The sequence below is a fragment of the Pelobates fuscus genome, chromosome 3 (genome assembly GCF_036172605.1).
Source record: "Pelobates fuscus isolate aPelFus1 chromosome 3, aPelFus1.pri, whole genome shotgun sequence".
NCBI classification, from domain to species: domain Eukaryota; kingdom Metazoa; phylum Chordata; class Amphibia; order Anura; family Pelobatidae; genus Pelobates; species Pelobates fuscus.
The window spans coordinates 42166316-42192299 of record NC_086319.1 but is presented as its reverse complement, the minus strand read 5'-3'; the positions used below and the strand labels follow the sequence as shown (position 1 = coordinate 42192299).

At 39.5% G+C, this 25984-nt stretch overlaps 1 protein-coding gene across 4 annotated transcripts in view; it reads right to left on the bottom strand.

Moving 5' to 3' along the window:
• Positions 1 to 25984, bottom strand: part of USP15 (ubiquitin specific peptidase 15) — a 240680-nt gene that overhangs the window by 143875 nt on the left and 70821 nt on the right. For all 4 annotated transcript variants that reach the window (XR_010090423.1, XM_063446968.1, XM_063446970.1 and 1 more), the window contains 11 exons: positions 17366 to 17510; positions 14076 to 14249; positions 13316 to 13474; positions 12498 to 12722; positions 10478 to 10561; positions 10273 to 10367; positions 9762 to 9953; positions 6539 to 6654; positions 3705 to 3980; positions 3343 to 3413; positions 793 to 908 (listed from right to left, as the gene is read on the bottom strand). Coding sequence is in view for 3 of the 4 variants with exons in the window: in XM_063446968.1 (XP_063303038.1) it covers positions 793 to 908; positions 3343 to 3413; positions 3705 to 3980; positions 6539 to 6654; positions 9762 to 9953; positions 10273 to 10367; positions 10478 to 10561; positions 12498 to 12722; positions 13316 to 13474; positions 14076 to 14249; positions 17366 to 17510 (1653 nt within the window). In the remaining variant the exon portion in view is untranslated. The remainder of the gene's footprint in view (positions 1 to 792; positions 909 to 3342; positions 3414 to 3704; positions 3981 to 6538; positions 6655 to 9761; positions 9954 to 10272; positions 10368 to 10477; positions 10562 to 12497; positions 12723 to 13315; positions 13475 to 14075; positions 14250 to 17365; positions 17511 to 25984) is intronic.

Below are 25984 nucleotides of genomic sequence, written 5' to 3'. Positions count from 1 at the left end.
ACCTTTCCTTCCTACTTATGTTGCAATACCACCAGGGTCATATTTACCCTTGCAGCCCCAAGGCTTCCCAAATTTCCTCATTGCGTCCAAATCTATCCATCCATCCATCATGCAGGTTGTTGGATAATATGTGAGCCAGGGCTGGGAGAGTGTGTGTGTGTATGGAGGCTGCTTGTGGTCTTGTATGTTTGTGGGGATGCATGTGTGGGGGGTGGCTGTTTGTTGTATCATATTTTGAGGGTACGCTGTTTATGGTGTTGCTTGTTGCTAAAATGCTCTATTCCTTTTATTAATTTTGTAGCCCTAATCTGCAAATGTTTCTAGTACCATAATATCCTTCTTTAGAACATCTGCCCAAAATTGCACAGCATATTAAAGGTGTGGTCTTACCAGTGATTTATAAAAAAGGCAATATTTTATTCTCATCCCTAGAATTAATGCCCCTAAGTAAACATTGCAGTTTCTTAAAAAACATTGAGATGAAGTGACCTGGGTGATCTATTATGCAGGCAGTAAGTAAGGGGACCCCCAGGTAAACAATTTGACTATTTACATTGTGTGGGTGATAGAGCACTCCTGGGACACTGAAGAGTGATCTGGGGGTTATGGTACTTGGACTGTTACCTGATATATAGACTCACTTAATAAATTGCTCTTATTCACACATAACATGTTTACAACCCATTCTTTGTCTATTGAAAGTGACAATTCTAACAAATATCACAGAGAATATATTTTTTGAAATCTAAGCAAGATCATCTTAATATTGTTTTTTTGAGTTATTTCACTTACCATGGATCTTCAGCACCTAATTTTTCCTTGGTAGTAAAAAGCTCAATGCAATCTTTTAATTTCATAAAAGCCTTTTTCTGGGGAGTAAAATCCACACTTTCATGTTTTTCAAAATCCTAAAATGTTAATACAAATAATATTTAGCTAGAACAAACACAAAAAGGTGCACTATAAACGTGTTGCTTTAAAAAAAAACAAAAAATTAAAAACAAAAACGTAAAAACAAACCATTGAGGTTCTTTGCTAAAATGAGAAATGTGAAAAAAAGGAATGCATATCTTAGCCCAAACCATTAAAACTGGAAAAACAGAAATAGTTCAGCTGGTATCGTTTCGCAGTTTGGATTACTGGCTTACAATACGTGGGTTCCCTTAATAGTTCTTCCAAATCCTCAGGGAATAAATACAATTGTATATGGAATACAAATAGTTTTATAATATAAGAATCAGCTGAATTTCTCCAGCAGCTATTTTGGTCCAAACTTGTAATTCTTTTGTCAAGTGAGTTCTCTTCAAAGTCAGGTTTAGTAAATACCAAACAGAATTTCTAAACAGTGTGGTTACATTATCAGGACCAGTAATTATATATTTCTGTCTGAACTGGTCTACATATTCCTTCTATGTGTTTTATAAACTGCAGGTTAGTTAAAGGCTGGATGATTTGCTCCTTATTGGTGTACATTTAATGCTGTTATTTCTACAAAAATAACAGTTCTCCTATAAAGTCCTAACATATTTTGCAATACAATACACCAAGAAACAAAATGAAGAAATACATTGTGAAAAATGAATTCAGGCAGATGAGGTCCCTGGACGCATGATCCTACAGACTAACTTGCATACTGAATCTGCCAAAGTTTATTTCTACTCTAATATACACATCAGGAATATCAATTGGGGAACAAACTATTGAGGATTGTGTTGAGAGAGTTTAGTTTAACTGGTTAGTCAGCCAACTGTAGACTTGTCCAATAAATAGGAGGTTGAAGGTTTGGATCAGGTGAACCTTTCATTAGTCACTTTTTGTTTGCTTTTTGTGTTTATATTGACAAGTTTTAAGTACAGTCTATAACTGTTATATGCAATAAAACAATTTGGTAAATAAACATTCTCTTAATTGGATGTTTTCCCTTTATAAATACATTACTGTTAGATTACAGCCATGTAAAACAAAGGTTACTGACAGCAGTTTTTAGAGCTTCTTTTACTATTTTTTTCTTCTTCTTTGCATTTAATACACTAAACCAGGGGTCGGCAACAATAGCATTTTGTATTGTTTTGCATGGCACACAAATCTGCCAACCAAAATGGGTCAGATGAGGAGGTCAGAAGACCTTCCCATCAAGCCTGGACTGCAAGTAAACCTGTGGTCTCAGCCTCAGAGGGTGCTCTTAGTAGTGAGTCAAATGTTGCCGTTGGTTACCAAGACCATACTTGACTCATTTTACACTGGATTGAAGTAAGAGCCACAAGTGGTATGCAACCATGGAAGGAGCACTGCAGAATACAATACCTCAGCCCCACCAGGTATTAGTAAGGATTACTGCCCTCCTCTCGTGGCAAGAGAAGCGAAGGCAAAACATATGTTTATGGCGAATTTATTTTAGTAAAGAGCAACTCCACAACACCCCTGGAAACACTCATCACACACAATAAACACATAATACTATAGAGAGCACCCACACAAAATCCCCAAAACAGCACCCCCCACACATTACACCATAGACATTCCACATATACACACACATAACAAACAGCCCCTATCACTGTAAGCAACTCACATAACACAGCACACACGCAAAACCACACGCAGCTCACACAAATAAATATTACAACAGGCAGGTGATATACACAAACATCACAGACAGTCCCCACTACACACATATACTGCAAGCAACTCACATACACATAAGAGGCAGCACACATACAAAACACATACTTCACACCTCAGGCAGAACACACAAAACACATGCAAAAAGGGCACACACATGCATAAGGCAACAAGCAGCCTACACAATACTACAAATAATCTATACATACACCCCTTCACAAACAGCTTCTACCACATACACACATTAACACAAACTACTCACTTTCACGCTACAAACCAACCCGACCACACACAGAATCAAAAATAACAATGCCCTACACAACACTAGACACAGCCCACATATACACTCACATAACTTCCCAGACATCCCACACACATACGTAACAAGCACAGTATATAGGGACCATACATACACACACTTTTAAAAACCTCACTAAGGGTCTATTACACCCATACAGAACAGCTACATTCCTCAACATAAATACTAATAAAGGTTACTTAAAAAAAAAAACAAAAAAAACGTTTCCGATCCCTGCGCTAAACATTAGCAATACATGTGTTAAATGAAGATACTCTCCTATGAATTCTTGTGATACTTTCATTAGAAAGCTAATGAAAGAATTGGAAAGGTGTTGATGTACTCCCATAGAGAAGTAACCTCAAAATACGGCCCTGATTTTTGAAGAATCCAACTTTGTCAGTAAATACTTGGGAACTTACCTCTGCAGCATTTTCATCAAAATATTTTTTCTTTATTTTTGGATCCCAATCTAAGGCGAGGTATGATCTTTCTGAGATGAAAATCAATAGACTGTAATTAGACATTTTTGTTTTAACAAAAATAAAACCTCAAGTAACAAGCACACATTTTCAATGACAACATAAAAAAAAGAAAGAAAATAGGACAGAATATCTCAATGAAACAATTTGGGATTTGAACTATCACAATAGAACGCTAGAAATATTTCAATATTAAACACAGAATAGGTGATCTGGAAAATCTGAATACATTCATTCAATTAGTTGTTTACATACTAGGAAGCAGCAGTTAGAGTACAAGCTGAAAATAAAATGTATCTCACCATCCAGCCGGAGTTGCCGATCATCAAATCTAATGTATCTGGTATCATCCTTGATGTAGCTGATATCGGCGTTGCCCAGAGTGGTAAAATGGAATGTAAACAATCGTTTTTTTTGTCCTGTTAGTGATTGTCCTTTGCATGTTTCTTCAGTGCTAAGTCCGTTTTCGGAGTCATTATCTCCTCCAGCAGAGTCTTCTGATTGGCTATTTTCATTCTCTGAAGGAAGCTCTTGATCCTGGCTAGACTCGTCATCTGGCTCATCTGTTTCCATTTCACCTGGGGAAACATTAACAGTATTACCACCAGGTGGTTTATTTAGATGCCATCTCAGAGTAGGTTTAGGTCTCCACTGCCATATTCACTAGAATAACAAAATAAAGGAATCTTTTTATAAATACCATTATCATTTACGTTAACCACTGTATGGCAAAGTACAACAAAAGAGGCCAATGTCACATTTACATCTGACTCTTGGTAATTAAATCAGTCACATATCTGGATTAGAAACAAGACGTCTCAAGCTAACTGCATTGTGGAAATTATATAAATAGCTTAAGAGACATACTTACATACATATGTTAAACCAATTCAGCATGATTTTGGTGGATGTAAAATGCATTTGCATTTCAGACTAATCCCATACTTGTATGTTTAAAGGGACACTCTAAGTACCAAAACAACATTTGCCTAATGACGTGGTTTTGGTGTACAGATCATGCCCCTGTAGTGTCACTACTCAATTCTCTGCCATCTAGGAGTTAAAGCACTTTGTTTATGCAGCCCTAGTCACACCTCCCCCCTGGTTCTGACTCACACAGGAACCCTACACAATTCCTGACAAATAGTGTAAAATTGTTTAGCCTACCTTATTACACAGTATGTTTCATTTCGAATTTTGTATCCCTTTTATTAATAAGCCTGCAAAGTTCAATTAACATAGCAGGCAATAATAACTTAAGTAAACACACTGTACAAATGTACGTTTTATTCATGGACGCTGTACGAGCCTCAGCCAGGAGAGGTGTGACTAGGGCTACCATAATTTAACATCTAAATGGCAGATAATTGAGCAGTTAAGACTGCTGGGACATGATCTATAAACCAAAACTGCTTCATTAAGCTAAACTTCTTTTGGTGCTGAGAGTGTCCCATGAAACACTCTGCAAATATCAATTTTCTATATACATTACTTTGTTATATTAGTAACCTTCAGTGTATTTGGACAATTTACATCTGTTTATTTTTAAGGTGCATCACACATTAACCCCTTAAGGACACATGACATGTGTGACCTGTCATGATTCCCTTTTATTCCAGAAGTTTGGTCCTTAAGGGGTTAAACAGTTATTGCGCCATTCTTTTATTCTTGGAGAAGTCTCAAGCACAATCCTTAAATGGTTAAAACATATCTATTGCCCAGTATGCATAATGCAGCAAAAAATAAATAAATAAATAGAAAATGTGTACAAAATTCATAGATTTTTTTTTTTTAATGCAAAGTCTACTGGACATATCTCTCTATCTTCTAATATAAGGTATATAAATATAGTTTATACCGGAACACCAGCTTCATGCAGTTTATTGGGTCAACATTTCAGTAAGACAAGACAAACTTTCGCCAGCACCCTTTTCCTAGTATATAGAATATCATTGCACCAGGCACCAACAAAGGAAGTCCATGAGAGCATACATACATGGTACTGGTGTACTGCAAGCTACAACTTAACATTGTGCTCAGACTATCCTTAGATGTTTATGGAGACTGCTAAGGAGATCTATTTAGTAATATTACAACTCGGTCATTAACTATATAAATTACAGGAATGTCAAGTGTTAATGATACTGCTAATGCTATGAATGCCATGCTAAAGAATTTTAAGTTCAACTTCAGCTGTTAGGTTAAAGATAGAGCGACATCTAGTGGTTATTTTAGTTAGGACAGACAGCCTAGAGGTAGCATGTTATTTTAATGATGCATAAAAACCAGTCAAAACAATTTGGTTACTAGTTGCAGCTACAGGATATCTTGCTTGACACATCTTTGTTCCTGGAATTATTAATTAGAAAGCATTGATCTCACAAATTGGCCATCAAATTGCAATTACAGGGCATATTTAAAAAAAAAATACAAAAAAAAAATACCCCTACATGAGAATAAATGTGTCAATCTATATGAATGAAAGACTAATTTCTTTATTTGTGAATAAAACTTATTTTGAGAATAGCACTCAAGAAATTTTAAAGGAACACTATAGGGTCAGGAACACAAACATGTATTCCTGACCCTATAGTGTTAAAAACGCCCTCTAAATATACTAAAATCTTATTTATATTCTAGTCTGCTGCTGTTGGCTCTGCCGCTGACCTGCCTGCCAATAGGAAAGCATTGGATTGTCTGAGACTGTCAAGGAGGTAGACCCAGCACAAGCCAAACAAAGGCCAATCAGCATCTCCTCTTAGAGATGCACTGAATCAATGCATCTCTATGAGGAAAGTTCAGTGGCTCCATGCAGAGGGTGGATACACTGAATGGCAGTGCTGCACCCTGTGCATCACTTCCCCAGGAAGCACCTCTAGTGGCCATCTGAAAAGTGGCCAGTGGAGGCATCCCAAGGCTGTAATGTAAACACTGCACTTTCTCTGAAAAGACAGTGCTTACTGAAAAAAGGGAATTATTACACTCACAAGAATGAATACAATAAGCTGTAGTTGTTCTGGTGACGATAGTGTCCCTTTAATGCTTGCCATACACATTGTTGGGAACAATGAACCAATTGAATCTGCAGTCATAAATTTGTCACATCTATACAGGAATGATACAAACAATCTCTTACTTGGAGATCCTTCTTCGTGGATGCCATTTGGACCATTCCCGTTGACAGTATGTTCTTTATTGCAGTGTACAGGCCCTTCATTTTCTTCAATGTCACATGTTGATTTAACATAACGGCTGACATGGAAAACAAACAAAAACAAAAACAAACAAACTGTAATGACAGTTATGATATGAGTTCACAATTATGTAAAGTTGCTTTCACTAATGGCACAAAATATACTTAAATTGGAATTTGCCTAAAAAGTTGAATATATTAAAACAGATACTATTCTTGTCTAGCAGTCATGTATTGGCTGTTACAGTGAAATACCAGCAAACAAATATAGGTTTAGGATATTTATAGGTATTTTCAGACATGTATAAACAACAATTCAGTAGATAAGCATCAGTGGTTCCCTATCATAGGTTCAGGTTCCCACTGTTTAGCAACAGTCAATTGCATTTAATTGTTTACAGCACTGCCTATGTGCTCTACCTCTTAAATACAACAGGAATCTATTTTATTTTGAGTAGAGTCTAGTAAAAGTTCTATTACAAATGAAGTACCGTATATACTCGAGTATAAGCAGAGTTTTTCAGGACATTTTGTGTGATGAAAAAGCCCAACTCGGCTTATACTCGAGTCAGTGTCTGTATTATGGCAACTTACATTGCCATAATACAGACCAGGACCGTCGGGCTCATTACAAGACTGACGGTCCTGTTGGAGGCCGGAGCAAGCTGTTACTTACCTTTACAGCAGCTCCAGTCAGCTCCGTGCAGGTCTCGCGAGACCTGTGGCCGTCAGAGCGTTGCCATGGCAACGCTCCGCGCGGCACGCTAACTGCAAGACTTACACTGTAAAGGTACAAAGGTAAGTAACAGCTCGCTCCCACCCACCCTCCCCCCACCACATAGTACACACCACTGGACCACCAGGGATTTACATGCCCTCCCCCACCCAGTTTATGTATATCACACACTACACAAACACACACACACACACTGCATTCATACAAACACACTCTGCATTATATATACACACTGCATTCATACAAACACACTCTGCATTATATACACACACTGCATTCATTATATACACACACATTCTGCATTCATTATATACACACACTACACATATACACACACACACACTGCATTCATTATGTACACACACTGTAAATAAATATTCAATTAATGTAATTTTATTGTGATCTAATTTTATTTAGAAATTTACCAGTAGCTGCTGCATTTCCCACCCTAGGCTTATACTCGAGTCAATAAGTTTTCCCATTTTTTTGTGGTAAAATTAGGTGCCTCGACTTATATTCGGGTCAACTTTTCATATGAATAATAGATTCCCCCAAAAATGTATTGTACTTAATTTATGTCCTTGTTGAAAACGTTGCAAGCACCAATACACTATAAAGGTCCCAGTAAAAACGTTAACAGAAGAGACGTTCATTTCTCCGATATGTCAGTTTGAGCTTGACACGTGAGACTCGCAGGTCCCTTAAACATGTTAAAATAAGTAAACCATAAGAATTAGTCATGCCTTATAGTAGTCTATGGAGCTGTACCATATTTTAATAATGCGTTGATATGTAGCAGTATTGGGGACTGGTGGGAGGGATAAGGTATTTGGTACAGTGGGAAAGGTGACGGGGATGGGCAGCGTCTTGGCGAGGTGTGAGTACAGGTGTGGGTTCCTTAGTTGTGGGACGGTACGGTAAGGGGTTTCGTCTACTACCATGAGTTCAGGCACATAAGAGTTAAGGGTCTCGGGTAATGTGAGTGGAGACCACGCACGTGTCTCGCAAGATTTTATCGTACTGCATTCTATGTTTGTGTGGGACGTGCTGGTCCCTCAGGGTATGGGACTTATTTGAGCCCTGACTGGTAATCGCGTACTTTTGTGGCATACAAGCAGTCGCCCGAGTTTCATTCAGTGATCTGTCTGCCCAGGATCAGGGATAGTAAAGATAGATGAGGCCCCAGAGGGGAGGAGGGGAAGGTGGTGTGGATATCCCAAGTCGGGGCATGCCTAGGGTACGGGTGCCGACCCTTTGAGTGTGAGGTGGCTTGGTAGAGTCAGTGTCTTAGTAGTGGAGTTTGTCTGCAAACCAGTCACCTGTTGTGGTCAGTAACCAGTGTGCCCATATATCTAAGTAGTGTTGTGTCTTGTCGGAGGATTTCACACAATAAAATATTTTAATCAATAGTCTAAGGGACTAAAATATTCATTATTTGATTGGTTTATGAAACACGAGTTTATATTTAAAGGAAAAACAGAATCAACGTTGTAAATTTGGGACAACTGGCCAATAGAGAACTGCTCAGGTTTGATTTTTATAAATAAGTCACAATATGTAATCCTAAGAATATGCAACATTGCACCTTGGTTACTTCTATTAGAAACATAGAATGTGACGGCAGATAAGAACCATTCGGCCCATCTAGTCTGCCCAATATTCTAAATACTTTCATTAGTCCCTGGCCTTATCTTATAGTTAGGATAGCCTTATGCCTATCCCACGCATGCTTAAACTCCCTCACTGTGTTAACCTCTACCACTTCAGCTGGAAGGCTATTCCATGCATCCACTGCCCTCTCAGTAAAGTAATACTTCCTGATATTATTTTTAAACCTTTGTCCCTCTAATTTAAGACTATGTCCTCTTGTTGTGGTAGGTTTTCTTCTTTTAAATATAGTCTCCTCCTTTACTGTGTTGATTCCCTTTATGTATTTAAATGTTTCTATCATATCCCCCCTGTCTCGTCTTTCCTCCAAGCTATACATGTTAAGATCCTTTAACCTTTCCTTGTAAGTTTTATCCTGCAATCCATGAACCAGTTTAGTAGCCCTTCTCTGAACTCTCTCTAAGGTATCAATATCCTTCTGAAGATACGGTCTCCAGTACTGCGTACAATACTCCAAGTGAGGTCTCACCAGTGTTCTGTACAATGGCATGAGCACTTCCCTCTTTCTACTGCTAATGCCTCTCCCTATACAACCAAGCATTCTGCTAGCATGTCCAGCTGCTCTATTACATTGTCTGCCTACCTTTAAGTCATCAGAAATAATCACCCCTAAATCCCTTTCCTCAGATGTTGATTATTATTATTGTTGTTTAAAGTTTTAATGTTTAAAATTATAATGTTTTTCTTGAGATGAGCCCCCAAGTGGAACAAGGAAACTTTATTTAAAATAATGTTTGTTTGTTTGGTCTTTAAAGTACATACCACATTCTAACTAAAAGTAGGTTGTACAGCTTGTCTTCTGAAATATTTCTAGGCACAGTCAGTAGAAAGGGTTGGCCAAAAAGAGTAGAACTGTGGTGATGACTGTAACTGGTATGGCGGAACTTCTCTCGTAAATAAACAGGGATTATGACTTGTTCTGTCTCTTCTGTTCGATTGATAGATGTTTCAAACCTAATGTTGAAAAATAAATCTGTGAAAAACTAAACAAAGCTACTAGGTTTTAGAACGATAATAATGAAAACAGGTAGCCACAAAAGAGAAAACTAAGAGCTCTCTTTTTTAATGAATAAAGCATTACAGATATGTTTTTAAAAAGTACAGACATTTGGTAAATATGTATAACAGAAGAGAAGCAAAAAAAAAAAAAAACGAAAGAAAAAAATTTGCATAGAATCTGCCACATTTCATCAAATTAATAATAATAATAATAATAATATCATATATACTTACTGACAATGGAATTAAAGGTTAATGGTGATAGAAAACTTACACATAAATGTCATCTCGTTCCATAATGCTACTTAAATTCTCATCCATGGCAAATATTCTGTGAAATCTATGGTTGTAAATATCAGTAACAACCATCTAAATAATAAGGAAATAAAATAAACAGATTAATAACAATAATATATAAATAATATATAAATAAAAATAAATACATGCATACATTTGAAAAATAAATCTATAATAATCACCTTTTCTGGAGGAATATCAGACAACGAAGAAAGGGCAGTGCAAAGGTCCATCATATTTCCAATCTTTGGAACAATTACTTTATACTAAGATAAAATAAATACAATGAATTAGAAGAAAAAAGGTATTTATCCAAGAATCTCACACCAGAATCCATACTAAAACGCACATAGACTTTTCATTAGAATCAATGTGACTTTTGTTTGTTGCCTTATTAGATGTAAACAATGCTGGGGGATTAAATACAAGACAAATTGCAATAACTTGCTTGGGGCTGCATTTAATATTAAAAATGTGGTGACAACAATCCAGATTGCACACAGATTTAAGCAAAGTAGTTTAGCTTTATTTAAGCTCCTGTAGTTAACATTACAGTGTTCAAAGGTAGATCTAAATAAAGCAGCTGGCTAAGACATTTTACCTTGAAAAAAACCAAACAAGTAGAGGTGCATGAAAGGCAAAGCTATGCTTCACCTTAACGCAATAAAGATACTGCTTTCTAATAAGTGGTTTCATACTATAAACTGTTATTTTTTGTTATATATGTTTATTGTATATGTTATGTTTTAAAAAGGATCCCTGCCATATATGATTAATATTATTCTAATAACCAATTGGAAAGTGAGCAATGATAATTATTTTCCTGAAAAGTAAGCCCATGGAAATTCAAATTGGCCGGTCAACATTTTCAAACACACACTTAAAGGGACACTACAGGCAGCCAGACAACTTCAGCCCATCAAAGTGGCATTGGCGCAGTGTCCCTGCCCCCCTTAGTCCTGTAATGTAAATCATTGCAGTTTCAGAGAAATTGCAATAATTACATTGCAGGACTAAGACTGCCTCGAATAGTTGACAATCAGACAGCCACTAGAGACACTTCATGGTGAATAACCGAGTTTTGGTTGTCTGATGCTAAAAGTCCTCATGCTCTGCATGAGGACAACCAGAGTCTGTAAAATCCCCATAGGAAAGCATTGGAGCAGGGAGATTGTCGCTGACATCGGGTAAGTATTAAAAGGTGTTTTTTTTTTTTATCCCTTTACATGCCGGGGAGTGGGGGCTGGGCCAGAGGGCTCTATAATGTGAGGAATATAACTTTTTATTCTATATTATATTTTATATATATAAAATCCTTTTAAACCATTGCCATGGAGTTACAGCTTCTACAACTGTAATCGAAAATAAGTGCTATTCTATGGAAAATTGCTCAATAACGACCATTAGCTATGATGATCAACAGAAGCTTCCAATATTTAGCACCTTGAATGAGACTGGTTTTGCCTTGCTTAAATGTCCCCCAATTTGGAATTATATATTAGACGACTGCTTACAACATTATTGACTGATTGTGAATCGATATCACTATAAGTATCCTCATTACAAACATAATAAAAAACGGTATATGTTTGTACCCTTAAACAACCTCACACATAGTGAAGACACCATTGGTACCAAAATAATATATAACTGGTCAGGTGACATCAATAAATGTCCCGTATGGTTTATATCAAGAAACCAGGAACAAATAAATACAAAATATGAATATTTGGGAGTTTCAGATCTTACATAGTTACATAGTTAGATAGCTGAAAAGAGACTTGCGTCCATCAAGTTCAGCCTTCCTCACACCTGTTTTTTGCTGTTGATCCAAAAGAAAAAAAACAAAAAAAAAAAAACCCCAGTTTGAAGCACAATTTTGCAACAAGCTAGGACAAAAAATTCATTCTTGACCCCAGAATGGCAGTCAGATTTATCCTTGAATCAAGCAGTTATTACCCTACATTGAAAGATTATATCCTTGAATATTCTGTCTTTGCAAGTATGCATCTAGTAGCTGTTTGAACATCTGTATGGACTCTGATAAAACCACTTCTTCAGGCAGAGAATTCCACATCCTGATTGTTTCAATAGTAAAGCATTGCTCAAAATGGAATTACATTGAAATGAAAACTATATTAAAACCGTAGGCGTCAAACCAAAAATAGAATAAGACAAGAATAGTGAGTGGGCTATGCTTACCTGCATAGGTTTGGAAAGTGGATCCATTCTAACTAAATATACTTCCAGACTGCGCTCCTTCTTCATCGGTAGAGGAAGAGTTAAGTAACAAAACGGATCAAATGTGACAGATATTTTAGCACATTCCGGACATACGAGCGTAGATTTAAACAACCCATGAAATATATCAACAATGATAGAGTCGTTTCTTTTTATATGGTTCTCCCACGCTTCTTCAGCAACTACCTAAAATGTAATAAAGAACAAAACAAATATATAAAGGAAAAATCTTTTAATTTTAACAAAACACACTTGAAATGTTTGATGCTGAGAGTGCATTCTTCCCGAACGAGCTCTCACAGTCGATAAATAAAGGTATACCGATAATGTGCGCAGTGGGACTTCAACATGCTGCATAGAGAGACATAAAAAATTGGCAAATATATAATAAAATGGCAAGACTGGCCCAAGTAAAGTAAGGATATGTTTGTTCTAGCTCACCATTTCTACGTAAACCCTATATTTGTGATATGCTTTTCTTTTTCTTGGCTACACCCAGAGTTTTAGGTTATAATTAAAAGAGGACAATTAGTTGTCAAAGTCTAAAAGAGACAAACTTGCCATAAGTACATTTCACACACTCCCCTGACATCCATCCATTAGTTTTACACATTTTTATCATCTTGGATTGGTATCAACTAATAAATACAACGACAAAAAAGATAGCACTGTGTTCACCACCACAATATATGGGAGTCTTTATATTTTGGTAGTATTTTAATGGTATCTGTAATTGTATATCTGCAATATTTTTTTTAAAGCAGTAGTATGAGATCTACCTTGTCTGGTCTGCCATCTGCATCTTTCAATTGGATATAAGGCTTCTTTCGAATTCGGTTTAAATCTTCGTGTAAGCCATCTAACAGGAAAGCAAGCAATTCTTGACAATCTTGCTGCTGATAACCCGAAAACTGAGGTGCAAATCTCCCAACTTGTGTCTTGAAAAAGGAACATACAAAAAGAGTTTTGTTTTTAATAAACCTTATTACTAAAATTAGAATTATAATTAATTGCTGTACACATTCACAGAAAACAAGGGTTTTAAAAATATATTATGGGAAAGATCAATAATATTGATAATACATGTTTAAATTCATGTTAAAAATAAGTTTAGCTATATTGCTCCATTTACTCAAAAGGTCTTAAAAATGCACACTGTAAAAATGCTGTACATATACAATAACATTCAAACGTTAAAGGACCACTATAGTCACTCAGACAACTTCAGCTCAATGAAGTGGTCTGGGTGCCAGGTCCCCCAGGTTTTAACCCTTCAGCTGAGAAACTGCTATGTTTACATAGCAGGGCTAATCCAGCCTTTAGTGGCTGTCTTCCTGACAGCTGCTAGAGGCACTTCTGTGACACTCAATGCAAAAATCGCATTGAGCACGCAGAACATCCATAGGAAAACATTGAGCGGGAGGGGGGGTCACGAGGGACATAAGGATTATATAGTGCCAGGAAAACTATTTTGTTTTCCTGACACTATAGTGGTCCTTTAACATATTATAACAATGCTGAAATACAAGTACTACCCACCTTAAATGCTCGCGGGGTTACATAGCTGTATTTCCCTGACCACATTTGTTTGATGAGGTCTGCATAAGACTTGGCTATTTCTCCTCGCATCCCTAAAGGGTTATCCAAATTCAGCTCTTCCTGATATTTGTCATTGAGAAAGTATTCAGTCAGTGGTGGGGTATTGCTCAAACACTAGAAGAAAAGAAAATACTTCAACATTTTAATCCGATGAAGTTTTTTTTATATGGGTAACAGACTGGCAAAATGAATGTATTAATCTACATGCATTTAAAGACATGTATATCATGTGTGTCACAGAATACTTTAACAAGATTCTGCTGCTTCCAAAACCCACTGTAACACATAACACATTTCAGCATTGTATTTGTAAGCTTTCAATTGTGCAAAGAACCGATGCAACTTTACTCACTGCCCAATTTAAACAAAAAAAATAGCTTGGCAAAAAAATATGAAACAGCAGAATATTAACTTTTCTTATGCAATTTCTTTTCACATGACCACACAAAATACTAAACATCGGCAAAGAGGACCTATTTTCTTCATTCTAGCTATATAATTACTGCTTACAGTAAAGTGAGATGGACAGCATGCATATCAAGAGAGCTCCAAAGCACAAGGAGGCTCTCTTTTTTTTTTTTAGGAAAAAGAAAATAGTTAGATTAAAGGGTTCTCCAAGCATCATAACCACTAGAGTCCTCTATAGAGTAAATGATGCTGGGAGTACCCTGGAGCCGTTCTCCGGCAATGGGGTAAATTGTGCAATGGTTTGTGCTCTAACCTGTCTCCTGCTGGATGTTGAGCCTCCTATGAGTTGTGGCAGAGCTAGAGAAGCTGGATGCCAGTGCCACCGATCATTCATTGGCTGACAAAACTCACCAATGAATGAGCCTCTGTGCAATGAAATATGAACAGAATTGAAATGAGCTAACCTAGAACTCTTGTTCTGGGCTGGCTAATGATGTACTAATGATGCTGCCGGAGGTGGAGTTACACTGACAACAGCAATAGAAAATGTGTCTATATGTGCAGTGTTTCATACTGCATGCTGCAGATACAAACTCCAAGCTCCATTTCACTGAAGTATTTGTGGTGCTTGGAGTAACCCTTTAAACACTCATGCTTTGAAGTCTGTGCAGTCAGTACAATGAAACATTTACAGGTTTACAAAAGGAATAACGTGCCTTCAGATATGAAAAGAGGCAGATAGAGAACAGTTTAGGATTAACATGTCTGATTTATAATATACTAGCAGACAGATAGGAGTGAATGTTATGTTTATAATAGAGTGATCAGTGTGACCATGTATAGAGTTTCAGTTTACATGTTCCAAATCTATGGTAATTATCAGGAAAACATAATAGGAAAACTTCTGTTTACTGTATTTGGAAATTAAGCAAAGGCTCCAAGTGCAAAACCCACGTAAGAGACATTGTAGCAGTTAAAGGGACACTGTAGGCACCCAGACCACTTCAGCTAATTGAAGTAGTCTGGGTGCTGTGACCCTTTTGCACTTAGTGCTGCAATGTTAAACATTGCATTTTCAGAGAACTGCAATGTTTACATTGCAGCTCTAAGTCTGCCCTCTGTGTCTGTCTAACAGACAGCCACTAGAGGGCTTTCGGAATTCAAATGGACTTTTGGTCCATTATCTGACACTGGAAGTCCTCACGGACCTCCAGCGTCAGATTTTCCCCACTGGAAAGCATTGAATAATGCTTTCCTATAGGGAGGTCTAAAGTGCACGCAGCCATTGCCACACATGCGCATTAGGTCTCCCCCGCCGGGTGATGTCGGCAGGAGAGGAGCGTGGGCAGAGCCTGACCCAGCGCCGAGGGACATCGGCGCTGGATTCAGGTAAATGGCTGAAGGGGTTTTAATCCCTTCAACCCCACGGGAGAGGACCCCTGAGAAAGGGGGGGACCTATAAACTCTATAGTGCCAGGAAAACAACTTTTTTTCCTGGCACTATAGGATCCCTTTAACCCCTTAAGGACCAAACTTCTGGAATAAAAGGGAATCATGACATGTCAGACATGTCATGTGTCCTTAAGGGGATAATGCCTTTGTATGTATATTTTTCTTTTAGCTTACTCTTAAGTAATTTGCAGTTTCAAAAACGAAAAGGAAGAATGTCATGTGTCCTTAGTTTGAGCTAACTATGAGGACAATAATGAAAGCAAAACATGCCTACACAAAGAAGCACGTGTTTGAACACGTGTTTACATTGCAGGGTTAATCCAACCTCTAGTGGCTGTCTTCCTGACAGCCACTAGAGGTGCTTCCCCGATGCTGGATGCGAAATTTGTATGCGAAAATTGAGAAATGCTGTTTGAATGCACGCAGCTCTTGCCGCGCATGCGCAATCCGCTCCACTCGGGAGCTGACGTCCGCGAGGGAGGAGAGGTCACCAGTGCCGAGGGAGCCTGGCGCTGGATTAAGGTAAGGTTTTAGCCCCTTCAGCACCAAGGGAGAGGGACCCTGAGGGTGGGGGGTCCTAAGGATGTTATAGTGTCAGGAAAACGAGTTTGTTTTCCTGACACTATAGTGATCCTCTAAGATGAACAACTGGCAAACACACAACTAATCATTATCATCACACATTTAGTGGAAGCAAAAGGCTTTAGGATAAAAATGCTTAATCAAACTCGATTAAAAACAAAACACAAAACAAAACAGACCCTTTCCCCCACCTCCCAAAATAATAAAAACACTTTAGTAACATTATAGTTTGCAATCTTCAACTTTATAAAGTAGTAAATCCCTGATTTTAGCACTAACCAAAAGCTAACAGACAGATACCCATGGGTTGTGCTATTTACTTTTTTTTTATATATATACAGAAAATTTCCCCAATAATGCAGTGAGGAAGCATGCATATGTTTGGGGCCATGTACAGCTTGTACCTGCACTCGTTCGGCATTTTCCAAGCAGATGCCTGAGTGAGGGTTCCTGCAGAGCATTATAGAAAAGCTGGAAAGGTAAGTGTGTTTTATACTTACCTCTGCTCCACTCCTTGTCCCAATATAAGATTAAAGTGTTTATCAGAGTGAAAGATTGATCAAATATAGAAACCAACACTAATAATAAAAAAAAACTTGACCAATAGATGAGAAAACTTTAACATAATAAAAAAAATTATAGTAAAAAAAAACCTTACTTTAATCTCACAAATATTAACTATATAGGCACATAATATAAATTAAAATATAAAAATGTATTCATATAAACATCAGGTCAAATTGATAAATAATTCTTTATTAAATAAAACATATTGCTTAATTTGTTACCTGAATTGCAGAATTCATAAAACACGTATTCCCCAGATTACTGAGCCCACACAGTCCTGGCTGTTCGTTGTGTCTTCCTGGCTCTGAGTATTCATAGTTCTTGTAAGCAGCATATGAAGGAAGGCAGTAGTTTGAGTTTTTCACACTGAAAGTGAAACATAAAAACATGGTCAGTCTTCTAGCAATCAATATAAGCATTGCCATCAGGCATTTCCAAGCCTGTTTTCATTATTACACTACCAGTACCTTCGTACCATGGGCTCAGATGGATAGGCACATAGGGCACACTGTTTTCCATTGAGATCTCAAATGTGAATGATTCAGTCTTAAAACACCAACACCAGCAAAAAATCATTTAACATGTTAAAACAGTGCAAGAAACAGCAAGTTCTGTTACAGGTAAGAATGCTAAATTCCCAAGGACATAGATACATTGCAAATCCAATGCAATAAAGAAAAAAAATCAAGTACAAAAAAAACTATTTATAGTTATTTAACAAGGACAGTATGATTGTACATTCAAAAGCTGAAAACAAAGCATAGAAGGGCAAATAAATAAATAAATAAAGTCTTCCATTTTGGTATGCTGCTACGTCAATAGAAATGCACTTTTGAATATTTAGAATTAAGTGTTTGTCGAATAGACGTGTTGGTCATCCTTGACTAAGAATAATGTGTAGGCTAATGCATGTTATTAAAAGTAATTTAGGTTCTGGTAACACTGAACGTACAGTTTAATAAATCTATTAAAACAAGACACAAAATTACCAAACGAGTTAGTGATAAATTAGATGTAAAAATTGCATAATTTCAGACAATCTATTATAAACATAGCCCCCATATTCTCTTTTTTGACAATCTTTATTTTATATTATGTCAGTATTCAACAGGTTACAACTTTCATTTCCATTTTCTTACAGTTCGTATAGAAAGGCAGTAAATATCATAAAATGTAGGGCATCAGAGGATCACAAAATGCGGACAAAGCATAGTAAACGAGTATTTTTATATTACATCTTTAGAGGAAGCCTATACCTTCCCTTCTCTTTTTCTGTTTCCCCTTCTCTTTCCCATTTACTGTCTCTTTCATATGTTCCCCCATTCCCTCCGTCATCGCTCTTCATTTAAAGTTTTGTAAACTTGGGCAGTGATATAATGTCGTTTTTTGGGGGAGATATTGTGGTGGTCCCCTGTCCTGTCTGTAAGCGGCCATTGGTTAGTGCTATTGACTGATTCATAAATGCATTCATGAGACTAGGTTACAGTGTGGTCGTTGGTGCCGATTAATAGGGTCTACGGTATCTTGTTTTATCAGTTCGATGATTATATGTGTATTTAAGTAGGGTGAAGTGGTGGAAGAAAGTAGGAGTATGAGGGTGAGAGAGAGGAAGGGAGAGAGGGAGAATAATAAAAAAAAAAAAACGTTACTATTCTATTTATATATATATCGTAGATCATGAGGTTCCAGTAATTGCCTAGATATGTTCTTGTCTAACTGTTGCTAGGGTGTATAGGCCCTGGAGCAGTCGCAGTAGCTCCGAAATGAAGGTGAGCCAGGGTGTCCAGGTCCAGACACATTTCTCAATGCGGCCCCACAGGGAAGCTGTCAGTGTTTCCATTGAGTGTATATCCTCTACCTTTGCTATTCACTGCTGGAGGGTAGGCACGCGTGCCTGTTTCCAGAGAGTCGGAAACAGGGACTTGGCTGCAGTTAGCAAATGGAGTGTTGGCGACTTTTTGTATGTTTGAAGTGGTAGTGTGGTGTGATGTAAGAACATGGTCAGGGGTTGAAATGGTATTGTGGTGTCTGTGATGTGCTGAATGCTGGTGTGGATCATCTTCCAAAAAGGCACTATCTCGGCGCATGACCACCATATGTGTAATGCGGTACCTTCTCCTGTCCTGCAACGCCAGCACTCTTTAGGCATTTCTGTGTGCATGAGGTGCAGGACATCTGGTGTCCAATACCAATGCGTCAGCAGTTTGTAACTCAGCTCCTGGAACTTCGAGCTAATGGAGCATTTGTGTGTGAGGGTGAAAATGTATTCCCATTCGTGATCCATGAGTGTACTTCCTGTTTCCCTTTCCCATCTACTCGTGAATCCGAGAGGTATCAACTGCACTCTGCTGCAGCATCGTGTATAGAGTAGATATACCCTGTGTGACGTGTTTCTGTGTAGTGCATAGGTGCTCAAATTGAGTTAGGTTCTGTGAATCTGTCCCCTACCTTGGAAGGATGAGTAAAATGTTTTGATTTGATGGTAATGGAACCATTCCAGAGGGGTGGGCTGTCTTTCGGGAAAAAAAAAGTTTTGCTATGGGCTTAAGTCCCTTGTACTTGGGCCTCCAGCTAGGTCTGGGTTGTTTGTAATTTGGGCAAGCGGGTTAGGCGAGGTTGTCCGTTGTCTTTGATATCGGAGACCGCACCATACTTTAATTGTAGCGTCTATCATCGCGTTATTGGTACGCAAGGCGTCCACTGATATAGTCCCCCACCACAGCATGGAGGGGATTTTACTCTCTGCTGGTAGGGTCTCCATTTCCACCCACTGCTTCTCGGAAGGGTTAGTGTGCCAATCTACATATGTGTGCAGGTGCGCAGCCTGGTAATAAGTCACTACGGGGAATGACATTGGTTCCATTTGAATCTCCGGATTGCTGATGTAATGGAGCTAAACAAAGCTCTGGGGATTATCGGTATGGTCTGGAATAGATATAACAAGCGCGGCATGATGTTTATCTTGACCGCATTAATGTAAGTAGTGGGAGAAAATTAATTTGGTACAGTAGGGAGAGGTCTCATGGTCACCAGATGCCTAAGTATCTAAGTTTACTTTCGCACCATGCGAAGGGGAAGTGTGAGCACAGACGGGCGGTGGAGTCGGGGTTAAGTGAGAGATGGAGCGCATGATTTGTCCATATGAAGTTTTACATTAGATATCAGTCCAAACCGCTTAAAGGCTGCCAAAAGATTGGGCAGGGATATTGCTGGCTGTTCTAAAAAAAAAAGAGCATGTTGTCTGCGACCCACTGTTCCCTTCGTCCCAAAGTGAACCCTGTGATACCTCCATCCCGTCTGATCGCCGCTAGAAACGGCTGGAGATAGGGCAAACAGGAGGGGGTACAGAGGACAGCCTTGGCGTATTCATTTCTAGATTGGAAATGGGGGCGTAAACGCAACATTGACGTGGATTCAGGCTGTAGGAGTGGTATACAGGGATTGTATCCTCGAGAGCATGCGCGGGCCAAACTCCATGTGTTGGAGTGTGGACGTGAGGTAGAGCCAGTCTACCCGGTCAACCGCTTTTTTGGCGTCAGTGGAGAGAAGTACCCCCTCTCTCCCGGTTGTCTGGGCAGCGTGGATGATGTTAAGGGCTCTAATGGTGTTGTCCCGTCCCTCCCGACCTGGGATAAATCCCACCTGGTCGGAGTGGATCAGACCTTGGAGGACTCACAAGATTTGTAGGGCCATGGCTTTTGCAAACGGTTTTAAGTTCGCATTCAGGAGTGAGATAGGGCACAGCTTGCTGGGTCCTTGCCTTCTTTGAGTATAACTGTCACAAATTCGGCGAGGGAGTCCATCAGAAATAGTCTGTCTGAGTGGATAGAGTTAAGTCCCTGGAGGGGTTTAGGTAGCAAGACCTCCCGGAAGGTGTGCAGCTAAGTTAACGGTAGACTGTCAGGGCCCCGGGCGGCTTAGAAAGTTTTAAAGCTTCTGTCAGTTTTTCTATAGTTAGTGGCGACTCTAGTTCCTCTAAAGCTTCGGGTGTTAGCTTCTTGAAATTGACATTCGCCTAGCTTGGTCCTTTTTGCGATGGTTGCATATTTTGATGTAATATCCTCTAATAACGCATTTGTGCGCTTCCCATATTGTCAGGGGTGGTGTGTCAGGTGAATCGTTAATCTCAAAATAGTGAATTAGTTCATGTCGAGTCTGTTTCAATATCTGCCATCTCATTTAATTTCCACTGGCGTTCCCTTGGTTTGTGTAGGGAGGAGCGCAGTAATATCAGGGTCGTTGAGTGCCCATGATTCCTATTTCCACGTGTAATAGGAGGGGCAGAAATTCCTGCGCTAGGAAGATGTAATTTATGTGGCTGTAATGGTTATGAATCGCAGAGTAAAATGTGTAGTCCCTATCTTCTGGATGCACCACCCTCCAGCAGTCGACCAATCCCGTCCGCCGGAAAGACTTTGATTTATAGGGTAGGAAGAGAGCGTTATAGGATTGCTGGACTGTTTTAAATCACCTTCCCCTTTTTTTCTTTCTGTACCCCTTTCCTCTTACCAGTTGATGAAAACTTCAATAAAAACTTATAAATCCTAAAAAAAAAAAAAAGCATATCAGACGGATTCCACCCGTAAGAGCAGTCCAGAACTGAAATGCTGGAAAATTCTCTCTGCACGAGAGATACAGCTACACTTCACTGACGAGGCGCAACAAGACCAAGACGTTTATCTGGGGTTGCTGTATCTCTTGTGCATTTTGGTTCAGGACTGCCCTTATGAGTGGGATCAGTCTGATATGCTTTGGAACTGATTCTCTCAGTAATTGCACAAGTGAGCAAAAAACTATTTTGAGACCTGAGCGGGGATTTACCAAAGTGCATGTTACTGAGTTCCTTTAACCCCTTAAGGACACATGACATGTGTGACATGTCATGATTCACTTTTATTCCAGAAGTTTGGTCCTTAAGGGGTTAAGCTTTTGTCCGTTCTCAGATTTCTCATATTCTCTGTTTCGGTTAAAAGATATATAGTCAACTTTTACTAATATGCATTACTAGGTTTTTATAAGTGTTATTTGTGGCGGACCGCATGGCACCCCGCTTGGGTGCCTCCACCAATCGCTGCTTCCTAGTGCTTACCGAGTACCACAAGCACCGCACCAGACACAATCCGCACTTGGTCGGGGTCTCGCTGTCCTCCACCCACCCTGGACCCAAGACCAGTATCCAGCTTTCAGTGGGTAAACCTCCAAGAGAGTGCAGCAATATGCTCTTAAAAGAGCAAGTGATTATAATCCCAGGGGAGTATAGTGATATAGCAATCCCCAGAGTAGATACAGCTGTCACCTCCACACATGAGACAAGGCTCTATGTGGAGGGTGAAAAGGAACTTTAATGGGTATACGAACACAAACTCCTAATCTGTTTGGTAAGCTCCGTATACCGAACCATATAAGTCTAAAAGGCACGAACAGTGCCTTTAACCATGATTTATCACAGAGGCCATAGTGCTGGGGCAGGAGGCTGGCAAGCAGGCTCCTCCAAAAGCATGTGGCGAGGTTCTGTTTGCCACATTATTTTTTTCCTTTGTTTTTTTTAACTATACATTAATCAAGATCAGTTGCATACCATTGTGAAAGTAATGTTAGCAACCTATATACTACTAGTATTGTATGAGGTTTACAAAAGGTTGCCTTATAATGTATTACTAGATGTATTGTACAGGATACATGGTGGTTTGTAAGTATTGGACAACAGTGATATAGATTATATCAAGAGACACAATACTATTCGAATTTACAAGGCTGTAGAAATATACTTGCATTTAAAAAAAAATATTTTACCGCAATATAAGAGCTTCAAAAAAGTGAGAACCTTAGTTTCTAGTGAGGACAAATTGTTGCTACTTTGGAGTTTACTGTAAAAACAAAGACACACCCCCTAAAAAAACAAACAAAAACAAATGCCTAAAACCTTTCCAGGAACTATAAATGTGCGGAATAGCAGAAACTCACTGAGAGTCTTTCCATAATTAAAGGGATTCTCAAGTGCCAGGAAAACATATCAGTTTTCCTGGCACTGCAGGTTCCTGGAGTGCCCCTCTCCCTCCCACCCTGCCGAAAGGGGGGAAACAGTGCGCATGCGCAGCAATTATTCAATGCTTTCCTATGGGGATTCTGGCAACGCTGGAGGTCCTCATGCATAGCATGAGGACGTCCAGCGTCTTTTTTTTTTTTTCAATTTGTAGTTTTTTATTGATTTATCACAGGAAAGGGGTACAGAAAGGAAGAAATAAAAAAGGGAGGGGGTTGACATTCACAATACGTGTTCAGTACATTAAGTTCGTCATTACATGGTTAATAAGCCAATTATTCTCTTCAAATCCAACAGTTCAGACTAGCTAACACACATTAATCTGTTCTCGGTTTTCCCTTGCATATCATCACTGGCTAACACAAGGATCTTGTGCTAATGTTGTTCAGGTATGTGCATTATCTGACACAGTGGTACTATGTGTACGAGAGAGTGCCCCCCACAGGTTAATTGCTCTGTCGATGGGGAGCAGCTGTATCGTGGTCACAGAAGCATAAACCTTTATGCGCGCCCGTGTCCTAACGGCCACTCTGTAAGCATTGATCCACGCAACTCCACTACCTGGCTGTTATAGCCTTGTGAGAACCTTGGGGGAGACCTACAGAACTTGTCCAGAATGCAATAGGTTAGCCCAGTTGGCTATCTCTATTAGGGTATTTAGGCTGTGCTAATATTTGTATATGACCTGTCTTTCAATGGACTCTAGTCCCAATTGGACACTTAAGTGTGATACTCAATGTACCACCGTACTGTTACTGGGGGAGGAGGAGGGAAAAAGGGGGAAATATTCAAGGGGAGCACACAGCTGCCTGTCTGCCCTGAAGCACCATTCTGCGATGCATAAGTGTCCTGTAAGGATTCCCCGATTATGCTTAGAGCCTCTATACCCCTATGGCCGCTCCCGGCCTAACATCTTTGTTATAATCTATAGGTGTGCTCCATTGGGCTCCAACATGCATCATAATCCTGTACATTGGCTCCCCTCTATTCAGATTAGTAAAACTATAAACTTTACAACTATGTACATGTGGGTTACTTCATTCAATGGTCCACTACGCCCACGTGGGCGGCACCCTTGTCTTATGATATGTGACATTATCCTTCCTCGCCCACTCTTATCACCCACTGATTATGGGCCAAGGTGGCGAATTTGTTCGAGAGACTATGTCGGTTCAATCCCTTTTCGTATGTCAGATTCATGTTAATTTGCCGAAGTAGGGCCTCCTTGGTGGGTGCTAGATCCTGTTTCCATGCCCTAGCTATTAGTGTGTTTGCTGATATAAGGATATGAAATAATAAACGGGAATCCGTGTTATTGAACTCCTCTAGTCCCATAAATAGGAGTCCGCACTCCGGAGTAATTGTGAGTTCCCTACCCAGGGCCAGGCCCGCTATCTCCTCCACCGCCCTCCAGTAATTTGTCAATTGCGGACATGTCCACCATATATGATACATTGTTCCCCTATCTCCCTGGCATCTCCAGCATGTCCTAGAGGTGTTTGGGTAGATTCTCCCCAATCGGTCCGGTACCATGTACCAGCGGTATTGGATTTTGCGCATTTGTTCCAAATGAGAGGCACAATTCGTCCTCTTTTTATGTGCTACAAAAGCTTTCCTCCATTGCAGCTCAGTGAAGGTCTTTCCCATATCTTCCTGCCAAGCTACTTTAAACTTGTCTGGGGGATCTGTATGCGGTTGGATCAACATGTTATAAAGGGTGGATATCAGCTTTGTGGGCTGTTTTGTGGCTGTGCACATCTGTTCAATGTGTTTTGTGTTGGCCGTGTCAGTAGTGCTATTGGCTCCCTGAAGCATAGACTTTAGCTGTAGGTATTGGAATATTGTGTTGTGTGGTAGCCCATAGTTTCGTTGTAAGTCTGGGAAGTCAAGCAGTTTGTCGTTGTCGTATAGGTGGCCGACCCTAAGACACCCCCTGTTAATCCAGGGGCGATAATCAAAGGCTGGGTTTGCCAGGTGAAGACTGTACAAGGGGGACGCCTGCGCCCACCCCTTGCCTTGTCCCCATTGGTTCATGGAGGTGTCCCATGTTTTCAATAAGAGTCGTGTTGTGGGTGGCACGTCGTGGGGAATTATCCTGTGTCTGTGAGGCACCCAAAACAAATATCTCAATCCTTTGGGGCATGCCCAGTATGTCTCCATTTCTACCCACTGTGGTACTGCCTCACTGGCGTGTGTTTGTATAGCAGTGGCCAGTACAGCCGCTTTGTAATATTGTCTGACGTCCGGCATCCCTAGTCCCCCATGCTCTTGTGGTCTACACAGCACTTTCGCCGCCACTCTTACTTTTCGATGGGCCCATATGAAGCTCATAAAGAGCTTTTGCAGATTATCTAGGTATCGTTTTGGTACTTGGATTTGTAACGTTCTTATTAGATATTGGAATTTTGGCAATATTATCATTTTAACCGCGGCCATCCTACCCAGCCAGGACAGGAACTTGCCCTCCCACCCCTTCAATGTGTTTGTTATAGACTTCAGCAAGGAATCATAGTTCGCTGCTATGAGGTTTGATGGGTTTTTTGTGATGTTGATTCCTAAAAAAGTTAAATGGTCCTGCCTCCAATCTAGTGTGAATGAGCTCCTCAGCAGGTCCAGTGTGCCCGACGGGACTCCCACCCCCATGGCCTGTGTTTTTGTGATGTTAAGTTTGTAATAAGAGTGGGTGCCGTATGCGGTTATTTCCTGTAATAGGTTGGGGAGAGAAATCTGGGGTTGGGTAAGCGTCAATAGGACGTCATCTGCGAATAGGTTGGTGGTATATTCCCGTCCATTGATC